This window comes from Sciurus carolinensis, chromosome 9 (genome assembly GCF_902686445.1).
Source record: "Sciurus carolinensis chromosome 9, mSciCar1.2, whole genome shotgun sequence".
NCBI classification, from domain to species: Eukaryota; Metazoa; Chordata; class Mammalia; order Rodentia; family Sciuridae; genus Sciurus; species Sciurus carolinensis.
This window is the reverse complement of record NC_062221.1, coordinates 112,984,809-113,004,898: the sequence shown is the minus strand read 5'-3', so window position 1 is coordinate 113,004,898 and position 20,090 is coordinate 112,984,809. Positions and strand designations below refer to the sequence as shown.

The 20,090-nt window shown below is 33.3% G+C and overlaps 1 protein-coding gene across 3 annotated transcripts in view; it reads right to left on the bottom strand.

Annotated features, from left to right (window-relative positions):
* LOC124993796 (multidrug resistance-associated protein 1-like) overlaps positions 1-20,090 on the bottom strand; it is a 113,848-nt gene that overhangs the window by 72,600 nt on the left and 21,158 nt on the right. Inside the window, exons 4-7 of one of the 3 annotated variants that reach the window (XM_047565580.1) lie at positions 19,582-19,729; positions 18,753-18,895; positions 12,079-12,256; positions 3,249-3,503 (exon numbers count right to left, since the gene is read on the bottom strand). In XM_047565580.1, coding sequence (XP_047421536.1) covers positions 3,249-3,503; positions 12,079-12,256; positions 18,753-18,895; positions 19,582-19,729 — 724 coding nt within the window. Of the gene's footprint in view, positions 1-3,248; positions 3,504-12,078; positions 12,257-18,752; positions 18,896-19,581; positions 19,730-20,090 lie in introns of those variants that run through there. The other 2 variants (XM_047565581.1, XM_047565582.1) reach the window with 2 other exon arrangements.

Here is a 20,090-nt window from a genome sequence, read left to right as displayed (position 1 = left end):
TGGAGAAACAATAGCCATTTTTGCAAATGATGCTGAGGAAACTGGAAACCCATGTGTAATAGAATAAAATTTAATAACTATCTCTCACCCTGCACAAAACTCAACTCAAAGTGGATCAAAGACCTAGGAATCAGACCAGACCTGCACCTTTTAGAAGAAAATGTAGGTCTAACACTCCAACATATTGGCTTGGGAACTGACTTTCTTAACAAGACTCCTAAAGCACAAGAAGTAAAGTAAAAAAAATCAATAAATGGGATGACATCAAATTAAAAAGCTTCTTCACAGCAAAGAAACAATAAAAACAAAGAGAACCTACAGAATGGGAGAAAATCTTTGCCACCTGTCCCTCAGATAGGGCATTACTATTCAGGATATACAAAGGACTTAAAATAATTAACACTCAAAAATTTCAATAAATGGGGAAAGAAATTACACAGACAATTCTCAAAAGAAGAAATACAAATGGTCAACAAACATGAAAAATATTCAACATCTCTAGCAATTAGAGAAATGCATATTAAAACTACACTGAGATTTCGTCTTGTTCCCATCAGAATGGCAATAATAAAGAATACAAGTAACAATAAATGTTGACAAGAATGTAAACTTGTGCATTGTTGGTGGGACTGCAAATTTGCGCAACCACTCTGGAAAACAATATGGAGATTCCTCAAAAAACTGGGAATGGAACCACCATATGACCCAGCAATACGACTTCTCAGTATATCCCCCCAAAACTTTAAAATCAGCATACTACAGTGACACAGCCACATCAAAGTTGATAGCAGCACAATTCCAAAAAGTCAAGCTATAGAACCAACCTAGGTGCCCTTTAACAGAAGAAAGGATAAAGAAAATATGTTATATAAGCACGATGGAGTATTACTCATCCATAATGAAGAATGAATTTATGATATTTGTCAGTGAATGAATGGAAATGAAGACTATCATGCTAAGTGAAATAAACAAAAAGTCAAAGGTTGAATGTTTCCTCTGATATGTAGAAGTCAATTCAAAATAAGGGGGGTTGTAAAAAACATAGAAGAATGATCAATGGAGTAGACAAAGGGGAATGAAAGGAGAGGAGGAGGAATGAAGGGATGGAATAGGGAAAGCCAGTGGAATGAATCTGACCTTTGTACATATATGAATATACTACAGAAAATCTCACCATCATATACATACACAAGTCACTAATTAAAAAAAAAACTAAAAGTAAATAGCAGAAAGATCAGTAGAGCAAAAGGAAGAAAACAGGGGAGGGAGGAGAGGAGGGGAAGGGGAAGTATTGCAGACTGAATTAGAACAAATTATATTCCATACTTTTATAATTATGTTAAAATGAATCCTTCTGTTATGTGTAACTGAAAAGAACCAATAATTTTTTTTAAAATTAGAAATTTTTGTTAAAAATAATTAAAATACATTCATATTATTTTGAGCAAATTTATTATGCTAAACATTGTGTTTAATATTTCTTCATAATTATATCCTATTTTCTAGTTTTCATCTTTATAATTAGTCATCTTTTATTTGAAAATTTTAGAAAAACTAAAAATTTTAAATTTACATCACTTGAATTTATTAAATAAGTAAAATAGTCCCTCACCCATACATTTAATTATACTCTATAGGTAATAAGAAACTGCTCCTTTTTCCCTAGATTATTTCTGCAGTTAAATAAGTATGTAGTTATATGTGTTCATTTACTTATTTCCATCACATTCGTTCATGAGTACATTCATGTTGTAATGATTAGATTAGTGTGATATATACATATGTATGTATATGTATACAATAGTCCCCCACTTTGTATCTATGGTTTCTCTTTAGGTGATTTTGATTACCAAAGTATAACAGACATCTAAGGATATTAAATGGAAAATTTCAGAATGAAATAATTCATAATTCTTAACTCAGAGCAGCATGACAAAAAAAAAATCATTCTCTTCCATTCTGTCTTATTGCAATGTGAATCCTTGCTTTGTCCAGTATATCCATGCTATGTACACTACATGCCTGTTATTCATTTGGTAATCTTCTCATCATCAGATTGACGGTCAAACACAAGCCGTGTTTGCGTTCAAGTAACCTTATTTTACTTAATAATGGTCCCTAGTAGTTATGCTGGCAATATAGTATGTCATTATAATTGTTTTATTTATCAGTGGTGTTAATCTCTTAATGTGTTTAACTTAAAAATTAAACTTTATCTTATGTAGGTACTGTATAGGAAAGAACATAATGCATAGGGTTTTGTACTATCCAAGGTTTCAGACATGCCCTGGGGTCTTAGAATATATTCATGCCAAATAATGAGGGGCAACTCCATACATACGCATACATATACAAATATCTTTCTCAAATTTGCTTTTTCCTCTAATATATGATCCACACATTTTGATGCAGATGGCTAAATGGATGTTTGATCCATTTAAGTTAATAAAATGCATTTTCATAAGCAATACATCTGCATCTGTGAATGTTACTCAAATGCATGGAATCATCTTTCTCATTGCAGTGTGATTTCCTTCAGAACAGTGAACTATGCTGTTCCCCCATAGACGGTGCACAGTACGCACCATCTGATGCCCAGCGGGTTGTCAAAACATATATTGAAGAAACGTATATCGAAGATGGAAGATTGTCTGAATGTAAAGAGTGTCCAAATTAATTCTGTGAATAATTCACTGTCCATTCACTCCTTGCTCATTCTAGCACACATGCCCTTTCCACTCTTCAGACAACCAAGCGACCTATCTCCAGCCTTTGTGCTTTTTATTGTCCCCTTTGCTTGGTTTATCTTTTTCTGAGACATCCATAGGGATCACTCATTTACCCTGTTGACATACCATTTCCTTCCTGAGGAATTTTCTGCTTCTGCATGTACAGTGACCTCTTTGCTCCTTTACCACCTTATTTTTACTGATTTTTCTGCATATACATCTTGCTGTGGATCTATTTAATACCCACTTGATGTCTGTCTCCCTTAGAAGTTGCTTGAGGACTGGGACTTATCAGTTTGTCTCACTGCTGTCCTTCCTGTGCCTGGAGGGGTGATTGGCACAAAAGAGATGCCTTATCGGTATGGATTGAATGAATTAGTGAATGATAAATCTGGACGGTTTCCATTTATAATCTCTATTTTTCATGTTTATAGAATTAGCTAGATGGGTATCGTCAACTTAAGTCAGAAAACTCAGCTTCTGTTCAGCACACATAACATGAAGTAGTGATTTTCTTACCTTCAACTTTTTTACTCTAATGGCAACTAAAACATTTATTGGTATAACAAACAAAAGAACTGCCACTCCTGCTAACACTGCTGGACCCAGTTCTTGCCAAAGAAGAAAGATGGCCATCAGGATTTGAAAAGGGGCTGACCACAGGATACTGAGGTTTGCTGTCACGTCCATGAGCTGCTGGGCATCTGTTGACATCAAGTTAATAATTTCCCCAGTGGAAAACTTTTGGTGAGAAACATTTGATAGAAGTAGGGCCTGTAAAAAGAGAAACAAACCATTTTAGAATTCTTTAAATTATGGGACATCTTGTTATTAAACAATGGTAACTTTTATTATCAGTTGTTAAAGTATTTAAGAAAATGTAAGGTTAGAAAACATGACTTTTAGGTGAGGAATTATGATTATTGATCAAAATACATAGTTTTGGAACCCACTGTATAATAATAGAGAGTAATATTTGGTCCATAAGCAAATAAGGAGTCTCTATAACTATTTTCTTTCATTATTAAAAAAATGAAATTGAAAAAGAAATGTTCTGAAGATATTGAGTCTCTCTTCCATTGATGGCACATCCATAAAACTGAGTGTAACTGATAAAAAATACACACATGAATCAATGAATATCTAATAAATACCAGTGAGCAGTATTATTATTGAAGTTGTGGAAAACTAAAAAAAAGCATATTCCCCATTATTAAGAAGATTACAATCTAATTGCGGAACTGAATTCACACATATGCATCCACATAGGCCAATTCTAAGTGTAAAAGCATCTGGAAAGGACCATGAAAGTGATGAGAGATAAAATTACTAGAAAGATTTCATGGAGCACATGGATCTTTTCTTCCAAGGGGCAATTCTCACTATTTAATATTTGTATATCAAATTCAATATTCCCAAGCATCATAATTGGTCATTTTTAAGGATTCTAGCAGAAATGCATTTATTTAATTTCCACTCAAAATTTCCAATGAAATACATAAATAACTAAAAGTAATAGAAGATTTGTATTTGTACTGGAAATCAGGCAGAGGCCCATTCACATACCAAACATTTTATGTCATTTCCACTACATTGATTTAAAGAGAAACAAGACCAAGAGTTGAGGCTACCAAGAATAAATTGGGTACAGGAAGCACACAAAATACATTTATTCAGTAAGTTAATAATACAGAGGGAAAGTCCACCTGGGAGTAGGCAGGATCCACAGTGAAACTTATCCAATATTGCCTACTTTCAAGCAGAGGGGCTAAATGCAAGGTGGGGTTGGGTAGGGACCAGGGGGACTGCACAGCCCTGGGATTTTCACAAGTCTCCAGCATCTCTATGACTAATGAACACAGTGATAGCTCCTTGTTCACATTCCTGCACCACAAATTGGAGAAAATTTTGCTACTGACAAGTATAGAGGACAGTTGTATAAAGATAAAACAGAATGACTATTGCCACATGAGAAGAAAAGAGAAGTCATTATTTACCAGTTAAACTTCCAGTCATATCTCTTCCAAATATTGCTTTTTAACCTCCCCCTAATAATTTACTGATTAATGTGGACAAGTAGAACAGTGGAAATCCAAGTATACTACTCATTCTAATAAGAGAATAATAATATTAAAATCAATAAATTGATCTCAAATAGAATCCTCCCCCAATTTGCAATTATGAACAAATATAGGCTCTTTTCTCCTTTCTAAAATATTTATTTAGTGTTTATGAACACATTAAAATTTGTGTAGTTCAAAATAAGTGAATTATCCAAGGAACCAAGTAAATGTCCTCTTATTGGGAAGAGGTACTATGAAAAACATTAGAAAACAGTTGACTTTCTCCTTATTATCATTGTAGGAAAAATATAGGATACCCAGAGAAAATGAATAAGTATGTGAGGTACTTCATATCTGAGGTACAACTATCAAATTAAAAAAAAATAATGGAAGCATCCAAAGTCCCAATGGATAATACATTAAAATGGAATTTGTAAAATGGTAGAGAATTCTAAAAACTTTCCCCAGAAATTAGAGAAAACATACTTCCAAGAAATGGAATGATGAAAGAAAATATTTAAGAAGTGGAAAGAGATTCAGATAAAAACACAGATATGAAGTACAAACACGGAGGTGTATGTTTACATTTATATTTCCTTAAAATTTAGAGTAATGAAGACTACACTCTCTACAGCAAAATGTCTAGGTTCCAAGCCCCACTCCTCTATCTTAATAACTTGACTATGGGCAAGTTACCCAGTTGCTCTGAATTTAAATTTCCTTTTATTATTTACTTAGGCATTAGATGTACAACTGAATATATAAATATATATATATATATATGCAAAATTATGCTTAAATCAAGGCAAAGGACATTTATTTTACAAGTAAAGAAAGAGGAGAAACTATTAGAATATGCATTCTCTAAGGTCAAGTAAGAACTCACACCAAAAGCATTCAGGAAGAACTAACCAAAATAATTAGAAAATTCACCTCATCTTATCTTGGTGGAACTTGTGAATTCTAAGGATAAAAGCAATCATCAAAACAAAGCAGTTCATTTTAAATGGCGTGTGTGGAGGTAGGGGAGTGGCAGCAGTTATCTCTCATACCTAGTGTCAGAAGACAGTGGTTACCAAGGATGTATGGAGAAAGTATGTTGATATATTTTCATTGGAAATATAAATTGCTCCAGACTTTTTGAAAAATACTTGGAACCCTCATTAAAATTATGTCCATCTACCTTTAAATCCAAAAATTCTACCCCAAATACAGTAGCACAGATATTCTTGCATGGGAAGAATTTTGGGGTTTTGGGGGGGTACCTTTTCTCAGAGTGGTTGAAAACATTATGGTTATGCATATATGAATAATATTGGATAACCACTAAAAAGTGTGGTTAGACTTAATTGGTAAGATGTTCATTTTTTTTACACAAAATGGACATTTTAAAAGGATGTTTACAACATCATCCAAACAAAGAAATAAAAAACAAACAAAAAAACAAACAAAAAAGAAACAAATTATATTTACTTTGGGTGAAGATTATAAACCAAGGGAGAGAATGCAAATGGAATGGAGGAAAACAATGGTAGGGAAAAATTACAGCACAAATGAAACATTTTCACTTTTTACATGAGTTTGTATGTAAGAATAAATATATTTAAATAAAATAAATATTAAATTTAAAAATAAATCATGAAGAAATTGTATTGATGGTGTATTTTCTCAATACTTTTGCTCATGAAATATTACTAAGTACAGATATTACTAAGTAAAGAAGATTATAAAAATAAATATTGAAATAAAATATATCAGTGATTATTTTTGGAGTTAGAATTACGGATAGATGCTGTTTTCTCTTTCATATTTTATGCACATTCTTCAATGAACAAAATAATCATTAAAAATTAATTGCTGAATAGTGTTACACTGCATGTCATATTTTACATTTTCTTTATCATTTATGTCTTGTATGACATTTAGTTTGTTTCTACCTCTTGGTTATTGTGAATAGTGATCTCATTAATACAGAGATGTAGATATCTCTTTAAGATCCTGATTTCAATTCTTTAGGTACATATTCAGAAGTAGGGCTCAGATTGCTGGGTCACATGGCAGCTCCTTTTATACATTTTGACCATATTATTTTCCATAGTGGCTGCATGCACCATTTTGCATTCCCATAACAGTGCACCAGGGTTCTGTTTTCTTCACATTTTTGCCAATACTTGTCTGGCTTTTTTTTTTTTTTTTTTTTTTTTTGTAGGACATTTATTTTACAAGTAAAGAAAGAGGAGAAACTATTAGAATATGCATTCTCTAAGGTCAAGTAAGAACTCACACCAAAAGCATTCAGGAAGAACTAACCAAAATAATTAGAAAATTCACCTCATCTTATAAATATATCAACATACTTTCTCCATACATCCTTGGTAACCACTGTCTTCTGACACTAGGTATGAGAGATAACTGCTGCCACTCCCCTACCTCCACACACGCCATTTAAAACTCTCCAAGTTTTAGATTTCTAATCCATAAACATACACAAGCACAACTGTGTGACTTATCTCTTCTCAAAACTCAATTTATTCCACCTATTATCACACTAGAAGAAGACCCAGATGAAACAGATAGAGTTGCAAGCTTCCCAAACCCCTTATTGTCTTACTGTCTTATTGGCAGGTATGAAGAAAGGTATTGATATGGTTTTGATTTGTATTTCCTCAAGATAGCAAAGATGAACATTTTAAAAAACCTTTTGGGCACTGTGTGTCTTCTTAATAAAGAAGTAAACAAATGATAACATTAATGAATCTTGAGGACAATATGCTAAATAAAATAAGCCAAATACAAAGATAAGTTTTGATTCCACTTAAATGCTAGCTGTATCTAAAGGTATTAAATTCATAAAATCAAAGACTGGCATGGTGTTTCCCAGGGACAGAAGGGAGAAAAAACTGGTGAATATTTAACAAATTTTCAGTTTAGTAAGAGGAATAAGTTCTAATATTATATAACATATAATATTAATATTATATAGATAACAATTTAATGTAAAGGCAAAAATGATGCATTTTTATTAAATGTATGTTAAGATAACATTTTTATTAAATGCTCTGACAAAATTAAATTAAAACATTGCTTTCAGTACATTAAAGAAAAGACTAAAGGGCACCATATAATTTAATGTTGTTTGCATGGCATTTCTAACATTAGGAGAACTGATTTTTCTTTCAAGATCTTTTATTCTGACAAATAAACCTTCACATTTCTGTAAGGGAAAAAATTCACAGGCCATGAAGGACAATTCAGTTACCATTTATTACTAAATTATACAATCAAAACTGCCTTTGTGTTATAGGAAACAATTCAAAAGAAAACTGCAATATGCACCACAATTACAGTAGATAGTGTAACATTTCTAGAATTGTCTGGTAGAATTTAATCTAATGAAAGAGAGAGTGTGATTGAGATAAAAATAAAGGACTTTGTCTTTAAAATATAAAATTATGTGAAAAGTCAGAGCATTTATAAATATCCTTAAAGTCAAAATTGAAATTAACCAACATTTGTATCATGATTAGTTTTCTCTAAGAAGCTTCCTTATGTTTAAAAGCTCTCCAAGTTTTAGATTTCTAATCCATAAACACACACAAGCACAACTGTGTGACTTATCTCTTCTCAAAACTCAATTTATTCCACCTATTATCACACTAGAAGAAGACCCAGATGAAACAGATAGAGTTGCAAGCTTCCCAAACCCCTCCTGATTAACTGGAAATATCCTCATTATCAAAGAGTTCAATTCACTAATATTTCATTTTATCCATTTATGATAAAATTTCTTTTGCAATTTCACCTTCTCCCTTTACTATTTCTTTGGTACTCACTGCCAAGTCCCTTCTTCAAATCTTTAACTATTGCAATAACTTTATGGCTTTTCTTCTTTCTACCCTATCTGTTTTTAATCTTTTTGTCTTGAGTATCTCCTTGTGGTTCAGCTGTATCCTAAGTTCCTGAGTGATGCAAATACATTTTCACAATATAGTCTTCAAGTTTCTTTAAAAAAAATTTTTATCTCTCCCCACCATCCTAAACAGGAAAAGTGTCTACCCAAATGAATCTAGTTGCCATTTTCTGAACAAGTCTTTTATTTGATTCTGCCCTTTCTCCTTGTTTTTGCTACATCAGAGACTTTGCCTCATGCTATTCATCCTGCAGACCCACATTTGTATATTGATCATGAAAGTTTTTCTGACTTCGCTAGCTGGAAGCAAAGCTGGAAGGGTGCTAAAAATCCCTGTCCCTGTGATCCTCAAATGCAAGTATGAGACATGGTGTGCTTTAACCTTAACATTTACAGGAATTTGTTCTTCTTGAGTTCCTTTATATGCCAAAAACCATGCCAGGATTCTCTTGACTCAAAGTACAGAATTTGGATTGTGACTCTCCTACTCTTGACCACCCTTAAGTAAAATATCTCTACTTTATGGAATGCAATTAAATTTTATCAGTAGTCTTTGTATTTTACAGTTTCTATAAATAAAGATAGAAACTTTAGGCTACACATGGAGACATTCTAGACATAGCACTTTCCAAAATGGTAACAACTATCCAGGTATGGTCAATAAATTTAAAATTAATTAAAAATAAAAATTCACTTCCTTAGTTACTTGTCAAAGCCTCAACAGTCACTTGTGACTAGTGGCTACCATACTTCACAGTGTAAATGTAAAACAACTTTAAAAACACAGAAATTTATAATTGGATGGTGCTTAATGGAGGAATACCCCAGATTGCTCATGCTAAATCCAGAACTAACTATTACTGCTTTTGAGTCATTTCTTTTTCTGAGTCTTCATGAATTCTACACCTATAAACAAAACAGTAACAAATCCTGAGTTTAGAGACCCTTAGATTCTTAAAGTGACCAATGTAAGGAGACCCATGTTTTTCACTGAAACACTAAAAATGATATTCCCTGAACTTTATATCAAACAAACAGCAGTTATGTGAATGATACAGAACAAGTGAGTCCTGTCATGTCCGCTTCTTGCCAAGCAAAGGTGCTGAGACCAGCTTTACTCAACTCTAGTAACAAGTCCCTGATGAAGTAGGTCTAGTTTCAGGTTCATTTGGGTCATCTGGGGTTTACTAGTATAGTCACTTGAAGATATCTATATATGATATATATCATAACCCCAAAACTTGTAAAGAAAGGAAATTAGTTATTTCAATTAACCCCGAGGGGATAGATTTGTATTTCCTACCAAACTTTAGTCATTACAGCAGACTCTACTGCAGAGGCATGATGTACTCCTTCCATGCTTCAGCGTCCTTTGTTCTTTAACAATCTCTAAGGAGTCATAAGGTATTTCCCTTGGAGTCACTTCACACTTACTTCCACCTACTTTTTGTCCTTGAAATGAACTCATCCGGGACACTAGATTTCCCTTTTTATTTTGGACACCTTGCTTTAATTTCTACTGCACCCTCTCCCTTTAATTAAAGACAATTTTTAGAGAAAGTTTTGGTTCACAGCAAAACTGAAAGGAAGGTAGTTCTGGTATATCCCCTCTCCCCACACAGGCATGACCTCCCTCATTATTAGCGTTAGGTATAACTGATGAACACACACTGACACATCATTATCACCCAAAGTCCATAGTTAACATTAGGTTTCACTCTTATGATGTACATGCTATGGGTTAGGACAAATATGTGACATAGTCACCATGACAGTATCTTAAAGAGTAGCTTTGTTGCCCTAAAACTGTTCTGAGCTCTGCCTTTCATGTTTACAAATCCACCCTCTTCTGCTTCTGCTCTTTCATGCCTGTTGATTCTTTTGTGCTTGTAAATCTACCCACAACTCATGCCCAAACACTAAGTCTTTAGTCACTGAATAAAATCCTGTTCCATAAAGACCGTACATCAAAACAAGTGGCAGCATTTAAAGAGATCTCTAGATTCTTTCATATATCTCCTGCATGTTTGCTTTTTAAGAAATTTGTTCTAATTAGCCATACATGACAGGAGAATGCATTTTAACACACTATACACAAATGGAGCACAACTGTTCATTCCTCTGGCTGAACATGGCGAGAATCACTCTCATGCATGTTTGGATTCCTCAGCATATACTGCCTCTGGAATTAAGATGGGATAGTCTCTCTGACCCCAGTTTTGGCCTGAGCTATATAGCTCTGCTCCAAGTTCATTTAACATTTATTGACTCAATGGGTCCTGAGTTATTCTAGGATCTCCAAAACTACTCCATTTTCCCATTTTGACCCAACAGGATGAAATAACCTATAATTCCTTTTGCCCAGCTCAATCCAAATTATAATACTTCCTATTACTTACACTAGTTCTGTAGGTCACTGAAAGACTCTTCTAAGACTATGTGAAAATTTCCTTAACTGTATATGACCCTTGTAGATTTTCTGCTTATTTGATCTATTTAGTTCCACATATTATGTATGCTAATGTTTCCCTCCAATTTATTGAAGACTCATTTGTTCATTCATTCATTCTTTACTAAGTCATCCAGCATTTATAAAAATACATAAAAGTCATGTCTTAGATGATGAGGATGTAACAGGCAAAAGCATTTCTGTTCCAGATCTTGAAGAGACCATATTTATAGGGGGAGCACAAAGTAAGAACAAACCACAACTGTTGATTGAATGACTGGCTGATAACTAGGGGAGGGAAGATGCTCTTTAATTGTTTATAATTAGGATATAAATAAAAGGCTCTGTATAGAAAAGAGGTGGTATTTAAAACTGCATTTTCTAAAAAGGACAAATTAAACTTTATGACTATTCTAGGAATAAGTATCATCCAAGTTTGAGGGATGGAAGTTAGGATCAAAGAGAAGAAAACAATTATTACACAAAGAAGGATGGATTTGTTGTATGAAAATATAAAGTGAGCAGTGGATTCAGACAAAAGTACTGTGTAGATGGAGAATAATAGTGAAAAGAAGAAATTTTATCCATGCACAGATACACAATCAGGAAAACATTCAATTCCATTTGCTTTTGGAGGAGTTAAGTGACATAATAGTAGACAAAGAAACCATTTAATTTCACTTTGAGGGCTATCTAGAAGTTGTAGAGACAATAGGGAGAGAAGAGAACCCCCTAGGGAAATTAATGGAACCAAATTGATGAGTTAGTGCTGTATTGAAGTAAAACAAATAAATATGCAAAAGACACCTTAAGCACTTTTTAATATATTCTACCATTTTCCCAGTTCCATTATTTTAAAGCATACAAGAGAGCAGTCTACTTAGAAATTGGGAAATGCTTGAGTTTTATTTTTTATTTTTTTTTTACCTTTTTGTAGATCAGTCCAGTTACTGCTGTTTTTATTTTTGCTGAGGTGAGCAAGCTAAAACGTTGATACTGCTGAAGGATCAGGGTTTGGGAAAAGTCTACAGCAAAAAGTGCTACTGCATAACCATAGCCAGTCCAGCCAGAATCTGAGCTGTGTTCACAGAAAATGATCATTTTCCTGAGTGTCATAAAAATTGAGAAAAGGGAAGAAATGTTAAATACTTGAAGTAGTTAAATGCTTGTGAGTTAGGTATTGTTAAAAGCACGCACACACACACAACCTTGTGTTTTTCTCTACTTGCTCAATTGGTTGGTGTTCTCTTTGTTTTTAAACTCATGCATTAGATGACAAAGTAAATAAAATCAACAATTAATATCACAGGTTTGTGGGTAAGAGGTTATTTTCTGGTTTTCATATGGTAACGTCATCAAATAATTAACTCTTCTGGTCTAACTTCATCAGAAATGTTGAGACAGGGACATTTTATAAAAGCTTCTTTTTCATTTTTTTCAAAATGATGCATTTTGTCAAATGTAGGGAAACATGAAAATCAGAATTCAAAAAGGGGTCTTTTAGGATAAAACACAGATGCCTTTTTTATTTGTTTATTTATTTTTGGTAAAAAGGATTGAACCAAGAGGCATTTTACCACTGAGCAACATCCCTATTTCTTTTTATTTTGAGACAGGGCCTCAAACCTGTGATCCTCCTGCCTCAGCTTCCTGATTTGCCAGAATTACAAGCATGCACCACCATACCCAGTAATAGACACATTTATTAAAGGTTGATTTATGTCTCATCTCTTTTTGTTACTTTTATCCATATCCAGTTTCTCTCTTCTCTACATTTTCTCACTTTCTCGAGTTTGGCTATCGCCAAAACTTAGTCATGATCATTAGGACCAAGGAGATGGTGAAATAGTGGGGATGGTTCTATTCATAACTATCTTGATTTGCTTTTGTCCTTCAGTCATAAACATTGATTAAGATTCAGAGTGCCTTATGTCCATTAATAGCATTTTACATGTGGTCTTACCCTGTTTTAAATTGCATCTACATGACTGAAGATAATAATTTTAAGACTACATATACTCTGCATAATTGTGAAAGCAACTTGGGCATATGCTATGAGATAGTACAAATTACGCCCACAGTTCTTGGTTTATTTAAATGGTTCCTTCCAATCTGTAGGTAAAATGCATAAGATTAGAAGTTTTATAAATGTATTTTTTTCATTGTGAAATCTGGAGATACAAAAATGGTCCCTATCATTGTCAATAGCTATTTTGAGTAAATCTGTAAGTTATTATAACCAGAAGAAAACCCTATGTAATTAGGTAAGATCATATCTAAATATTTTTCAGAGAATACCAAATTTTAAAATTCATTCTTTATGTAACTTAACGATTAAGGGTAAATAAAAATAAATTTCTAAACTTTGATAACTTCTATTGACAACTGGAATTGGTAATGGATGTGTTGCTCAAATTACTTCATAAACCAAGTATTAACTTTATTAAAATTAGAGTTTAGGATAATATATATATACACACATATATATATGTATATATATATATAAGCATCTCTAAAACTACTGTTAAAACATCCAGTTATTGAAAATTATTTGGTGCATTATATATTCTCAGTGACATTATTAAATTATTCTACCTCCCAGAGGGACATAATAATAATTGGAGTTTCTGTATTTCTTAATTGATCTCTGTTGGTTGTCATCTACTGGGACAGTAAATTATTTTTGCAAAGACAATTTAATGAAATGTCTTTTGGGTTTCTGAATAAGGTTTCCTGGTCAAGTACCCCTGAGTTCAATCCCTGGTATCCAAAATCATCATCATCATCATCATCAACATCATCAATATCATCATCTGTGCTCCAGATATGGTAAAGACCAAAAAACTATTTGTGATATTAGATATGAACATTCATTTCTTGTTTGATCAATGTTAGAATAAATTCCATAAAGAGGGATAAAAAAACAAGCCCAATAATCAACAAGAAAAAATCACTTGTACTAGCAAATTAACAAAAGCATTATTTTATATGCTTGACCACACATATATATCATAACAACAGTCCTCTCCACAACTTTTCCTTATCAACAGAAAAAATATATATTTCAAAACTAGCTTATCAATTCAGCTCTAACGAGTCTAAATCACGTTTATGCAAACTCATAAAATCCTTTCTGGTCACTGAATTGTTCCTCAGTCTAGAAATTTTAAGATAATTAAGTTATTATAGAATAGGGATCTCTGGGAAAAGTGTAACTTTGCTGATGCCCATTTATTCCGTATGCTATTCAGGAAATGTGTTGGGGTTCTATGTGCCAGGCCTTTTGGCAAGAGCTGAGGAGTGAAAAACACCTGGAGGAACGTGTTGTCTAGGCAGGGAGAAAGGCTGACTCATTTCAATGCAATATTAAAATTTCTGTTTTGCAAGTTTGGTGAAGCCAGTGTGTTGTAAGAGTGTGTCACAAAATTAGTCAGAATATTTTCTGTCTCACAGGCCTTCTTTGGTATCCAGGTAGCACACATTTGGGGAGAATACAAAGACATTGAATTGCTATAACACATTGTTATTTTAGGAGGGGCTGTGGTCACAGCAAGATTCTCTAAAGACTTTCTTGAGCAGTAGTCATTGGTAAATAGGAAGAAAGAGATGAATATCTGACCATTCACAGTCATCTTAGCCCAGATATCTAAGTTAAGAAGGTAGGAAAAAAAATAAATAAATAAGGTAGGCAGCTATCTGGGACATTCCAGTACCAGCAAAGATGTAGAACCAAGGTCAGTCAGCCAACACTGGAATCAGGACACCAGACATAGGATCTCCATTAGAGTTACTGCAGCTATTCCCAGCAATTCAAGACATTGAGCTGTGGCCCCAGTCATTGTGGAGAAAAGCAGTACTTGTCTGAAGTTCTGACCCTCCAAACTGTGAGATTAATAAAACTTCTATGTTATGCCATTAAGTTTTGACATGGCTAATTTTGCCACATTAGATAACTAAAGTACGGTAGGAGAGGAAGAAGATGCTGCTCAATGCCGGATAAACAGCTTTCTCTGCAAATGCAAGGTAACTGTAGGGTAACTCCTGGGATATACTGAGGTGAGGGACAGAGACAGTAGAAGGAAAATATCTGTTATCTTATCTAGGGGTGAATGGTTCAATCCAAGGAACTCTTGACTTATGCTTCTAAAGACAGGGAAGCCAAATGGAGAATTTGGGGCAGGAGAAATGATAGGAGCAAGTTTCTGACAGCAGTGAACACCTTCTTGCCTTGGTCTTCCTGATGCTATTCTTTCTTATAATCTTTTACTTCCTCGTTTTTTATTGGTGCATTACAGTTGTGTATATTGATGGGGTTCACTTTTACATATTCTTGCATGCACACAACATTGACATCATTCTTTCTTGGGTCTCCACTTTTAGCACTAGCCACTCTTTCTCAATATCTTTTGATATATTTCCCATCTTCACCAACTCTACACATTGGAATAGCTAATGGCTTGTCTGTGGACATCTTTACTTCTCTTCACTTATGCCAGCATGATCTCCTCTAGAACAATGGCTGGACCCACCCAGTCCAATTCAGAAAAACCCAGTTTATCACTCCTGCCTATACCTTTCTTGACTCCAGATTGTATAGACAGTTGCTTACTCAACCTTTTAATCTAAATTTCTGTGTCAGGAATACCCAAGACCATTCAATGATTCATTAGGAGAACTTACAGGACTTGGCATGCAGTCATACGCACAACTGATTTATTATGGTGAGAGAATACAAAGCAAAATCAGCAATGAGCAAAATGTGCATGAGTTGAAGTCCAGGGAAAAACAGGTACAAGCTTCCAAAGTTCCTTTCTCCCTTCCAACAAAATCACAAAAAAGACAATTCCCCCAACAACTAGTAACTGATGTGAAATGTTTTTTACAAGACATATTTGTCAGAAAATCAGTATACAGGATTATTAACTGATGGTTGATCCAATATTCTCTTTTTTCCTAACCAACATCAAAATTCTAGACTCCTAAAAGGACAGCAGTCATTGAGCACAATTGATTATATCAACAGTTTGAATATGATTGAACCACTCTCTATCAGTTAAAGTAGTAAGAACCCTCTTGAATTCCCAGCTCCAGATGTCAATCATAGAGCACTCCAATAAGCAGGCTTCCTGGGGTCCACAGTCAGACCTGCTATGTCAATTCTTTATTGCACAATGGTTAATAGATATTACAAATTTAGAAGTCCAAAAGCAAGCTTGATTCCCTATTCTAGTCTTTCCAGAGTTTTCATAATATACAGTGAGTCTGATTTAAGCTTAAAAAAAGAAAAAAATAAAATAAACAGCTCTGAAGATATTCTTGACACCTCTCCTCCTCCCTCAACTGACATTCCAACCACCGGTATGTCCTCTTTCAGCTCCACCTCTAAACCAGAGCCAGACTCTGACTACTTTTAGCACCTTCATCACCAAAACCTAGTTGAAGCCGCTACTCACTTTGCCTGCATCATCTCAACAGACACTGAACTGGTGCTCCTTCTAATACTCTTGTTCTTCCTTACTTGATTCTGCACACAGCAGCCGGAGTAATCATGGAAAAACTTGAGTCTAATCATATTCTCCTCTTGAAATCTTCTAAAGGCCTCTCTTCTAACTCTCTGAATCATCTTTTCACAAGGCCCTTCAAGATTTCCTGATTCACCTCTGAGCCTTTCGAATCTCAATCTTACACTTTCCCTCTTAGCCCTTCTGTTCCAGTGTCACTTGCCACCTTAGAGACCCTCAGAGATAAAAATGATGTCTTTGGCTCTTACCTTTTCCCTTCACATAACCTCTAATTACAACAGATATTGTCCTGATTGACTTTCTAACTTCTTTCGGGACTTTGCTCAAATGTTACCTTATCACCAATGTCATCTCCAATTACTTTATAAATCAAATAGAAATTTACAGTCCCTTCTCTAACTTTGCTTTTTAAGCACTGATTATTTCTTTTCTTTTATATGTATATAATATACATATATGTATATGTATATGTATATATAATTTGTTTTAGTTGTTTTTGGATCTTTATTTATTTATTCATTTTTAAATTTATATGTGGTGTTGAGATTCGAATCCATTGCTTCATACGTGCTAGATAAGCCCTCTACTACTGAGTTACAACCCCAGCCCATGATTTTTTCTTAATATTGTTTATATCTATTAATTTGTTTATCCTTAAACTCTCCTAAGTGTCAGAAAAGGGACTTTGTTTGATTTTTGCTCTATCACTATAGTCTACATAGAACAGCATTTGTCATATACTAGGTGCTCACTGAATATTGGATAAATATGCTTCTAGAAATTATCTGAAATTCAGATAACTCATGGATTAATTATATTTTCATGAGTTAAATGATTAAATTATTTTAAAAATTCTAACAACTTGGAAAAACTGAACATTTTCAATGCTAAAATAAAATCACAGGTTAGTAAAAAAATGCTTCCTTGTGTTTTTTTCAAAGGACATTTAGAAGTAAGATATTGGCTTCTTCAAAAATGTGGTGCAGTCATTGCTTCAGATTCATTGCCATTAATCCCTTGAAGGTAAATATTATAGAAATGCTTTAAGATAGATATTACAAAAATTCTTTGAGAAAAAAACATATATACATACAAAGAAATATCTACAAACATATATATGTTAATTAGTAGTGATATATGTAAAATATCTGATATAATCATTATATATTGATATCTTGGTTGATAACATTCAGTTCTCAAAAGACCACAGCTAAAAAAATATCAAAAAGATCAATCACTGTATTTTCTAAACATATATTCAAACAATTTTCCAAGACTTCAGTCATTACTCTGGAAGTTTTTAACTGTGTGGACTAGTAAATTAGTTAAACCTCTGTGTTTCTATATTGTAATCATAGGTGTAATAATACATGGTACTTCCTTATTGGTTCTTCAAGATTAAGTAAGCTAATTAATGTGATGGTTTATTTTATGCTTCAACTTGACTGGGTGAAGAAATACCCAGCGAGCTGATAATACAAGATTTCCATGAGGGAGTTTCTAGAAGCAATTAGCATTTTAGTTAGTAGACTGACATTGGAGGGCCTAGCATGTCATCCAGTCAATTGATGACCTGGATAAAATAAAAAATGAGAAAAGAACAAGTTCTTGTCTTTTCTGAAGAAAAATTTCTGTAATTTCCATTTCCTGCACTTGAGTGCATAGTTTCAGGTTCTTGGATCTTCAGACTGAATTATACACTGGTTTTCCTGGGTCTTCAGTTTATTGATTGCAGATTGTGGGACTTTTGGTTTCCATAATTTCATGAACCAATTCTCATAATTAATCCCCCTTTTAGAAATCTACCTATCTATTTGTTCTGTTTTTCCAGACAACTCAGACAATACAATTAATACAAAGATTTTAGAGCAGCACTTAGTACATTGTTGGTTTCAATAAACATTGACTATAGAATCATAATTTATATTCATATCACAGAAAATTCTATACAATATTCACATGGTAAATAAAATTCACCTAAAGAAACTGTCCTACTCTTTTCTAGGAGAACTTTCATAATGAAACACTGGCTTATCATTTACCTGTGAGGAGAAAAAAACCAGTAAGCTTTCAACTTACTTCATTATGATTGGGCTAGTGAAGGACAAAATATCAGCAAACATTTTAAATAAAACAACTTGAATTAGGGAAGATTTAAATGTATTCCACAATGCAGAGAGTAGAGATGGCTTCCTAGTATGGGTTTCTTTATGAAAAGATGCCTACATAATTAAAGAGAATGGAAACAATGAGAAAATTGGACAGAAATAATAAAAGTAAAAATAAAATATACATACAAAATAACCATAAAATGCACTCCAAAGATAATAAGGCAACATGGAAAGAATAAATTCAGTTAAGTTTGAAAATGTGACCCGTATCACTGGTATCCAGATGCACTGGTGTTATTTATACCGCATGGGAGATAAGAACAAGAGCAATAGTTGTATTTAGTGAAACATAACTTCATTTACTCATCACTTTGAGTTTTGAAATTATTTCATTAATACAAATACTGCCTTGTCTCCAAGTTATATTTTCTTTTGGGGATGTTAATATCCATGTGTATATGTGATGCTATATAGAGAGAATTTACCCCATAAACTTTGACTGTGGTCACCATGTGACTTAGTTTGACCAATAGATGTATACTCTGAGATACAGGAACCATCTTTGCCACCATAACAGACAAACCAAATAAATATAAGGGGAAGAGGTGTTGCAAATTTTGAGATTAGAAATGGGCTACGATGACTACCAGTTGTGCTGATGAAAATGGCTTGTCATTTCAAATAATTCAGGGTTTTTTATATTAGTAACAAAAATATCTCATATTTAGAAAAATCTTTATCTAACTTTACATAGTAGTTAACTACTTTAGTAATTAATAGAATTTAATAATAATTACCTTTATATTTGGTCTATCTTGATTCCTTAAAACTTCCTTCCTCCATTGCTTTTCAAAAATGGGACACACAATGTAGGGAGAATCACTTTCATTTAGTTCAAAAAGGTCCTCTCTTTCCAAAGGTTTCTTATAGCCTAAAATGATTATTCTAAAAATGAAATGGTAAGGTGAACAATTCAGCATAATCTGTAAGTAAGTTAAATAATTTTACATGCGTTTATTTTATTCCTTGAGTTATAAACTGTTTTATTGATTAGGATACAACAATTAGATTGTATATTTGAAAACTCATACAACTTTATTCCAGAGTTCAATGATGTACAACAATCATTTGTATTTTTTTAAATGGTTGCTTAGAAATTCAATAATTTAGTTAAACACTAGCTTCATTACTCATTTTACATTTGGAAAACATAGTACTTATGTACCTTACCTCCTTTACTGAAACTTCAGCAGAAAATTTTTATAGTAAGTTATTCACCTAGTCATACAAGAACCCATATTTGCTT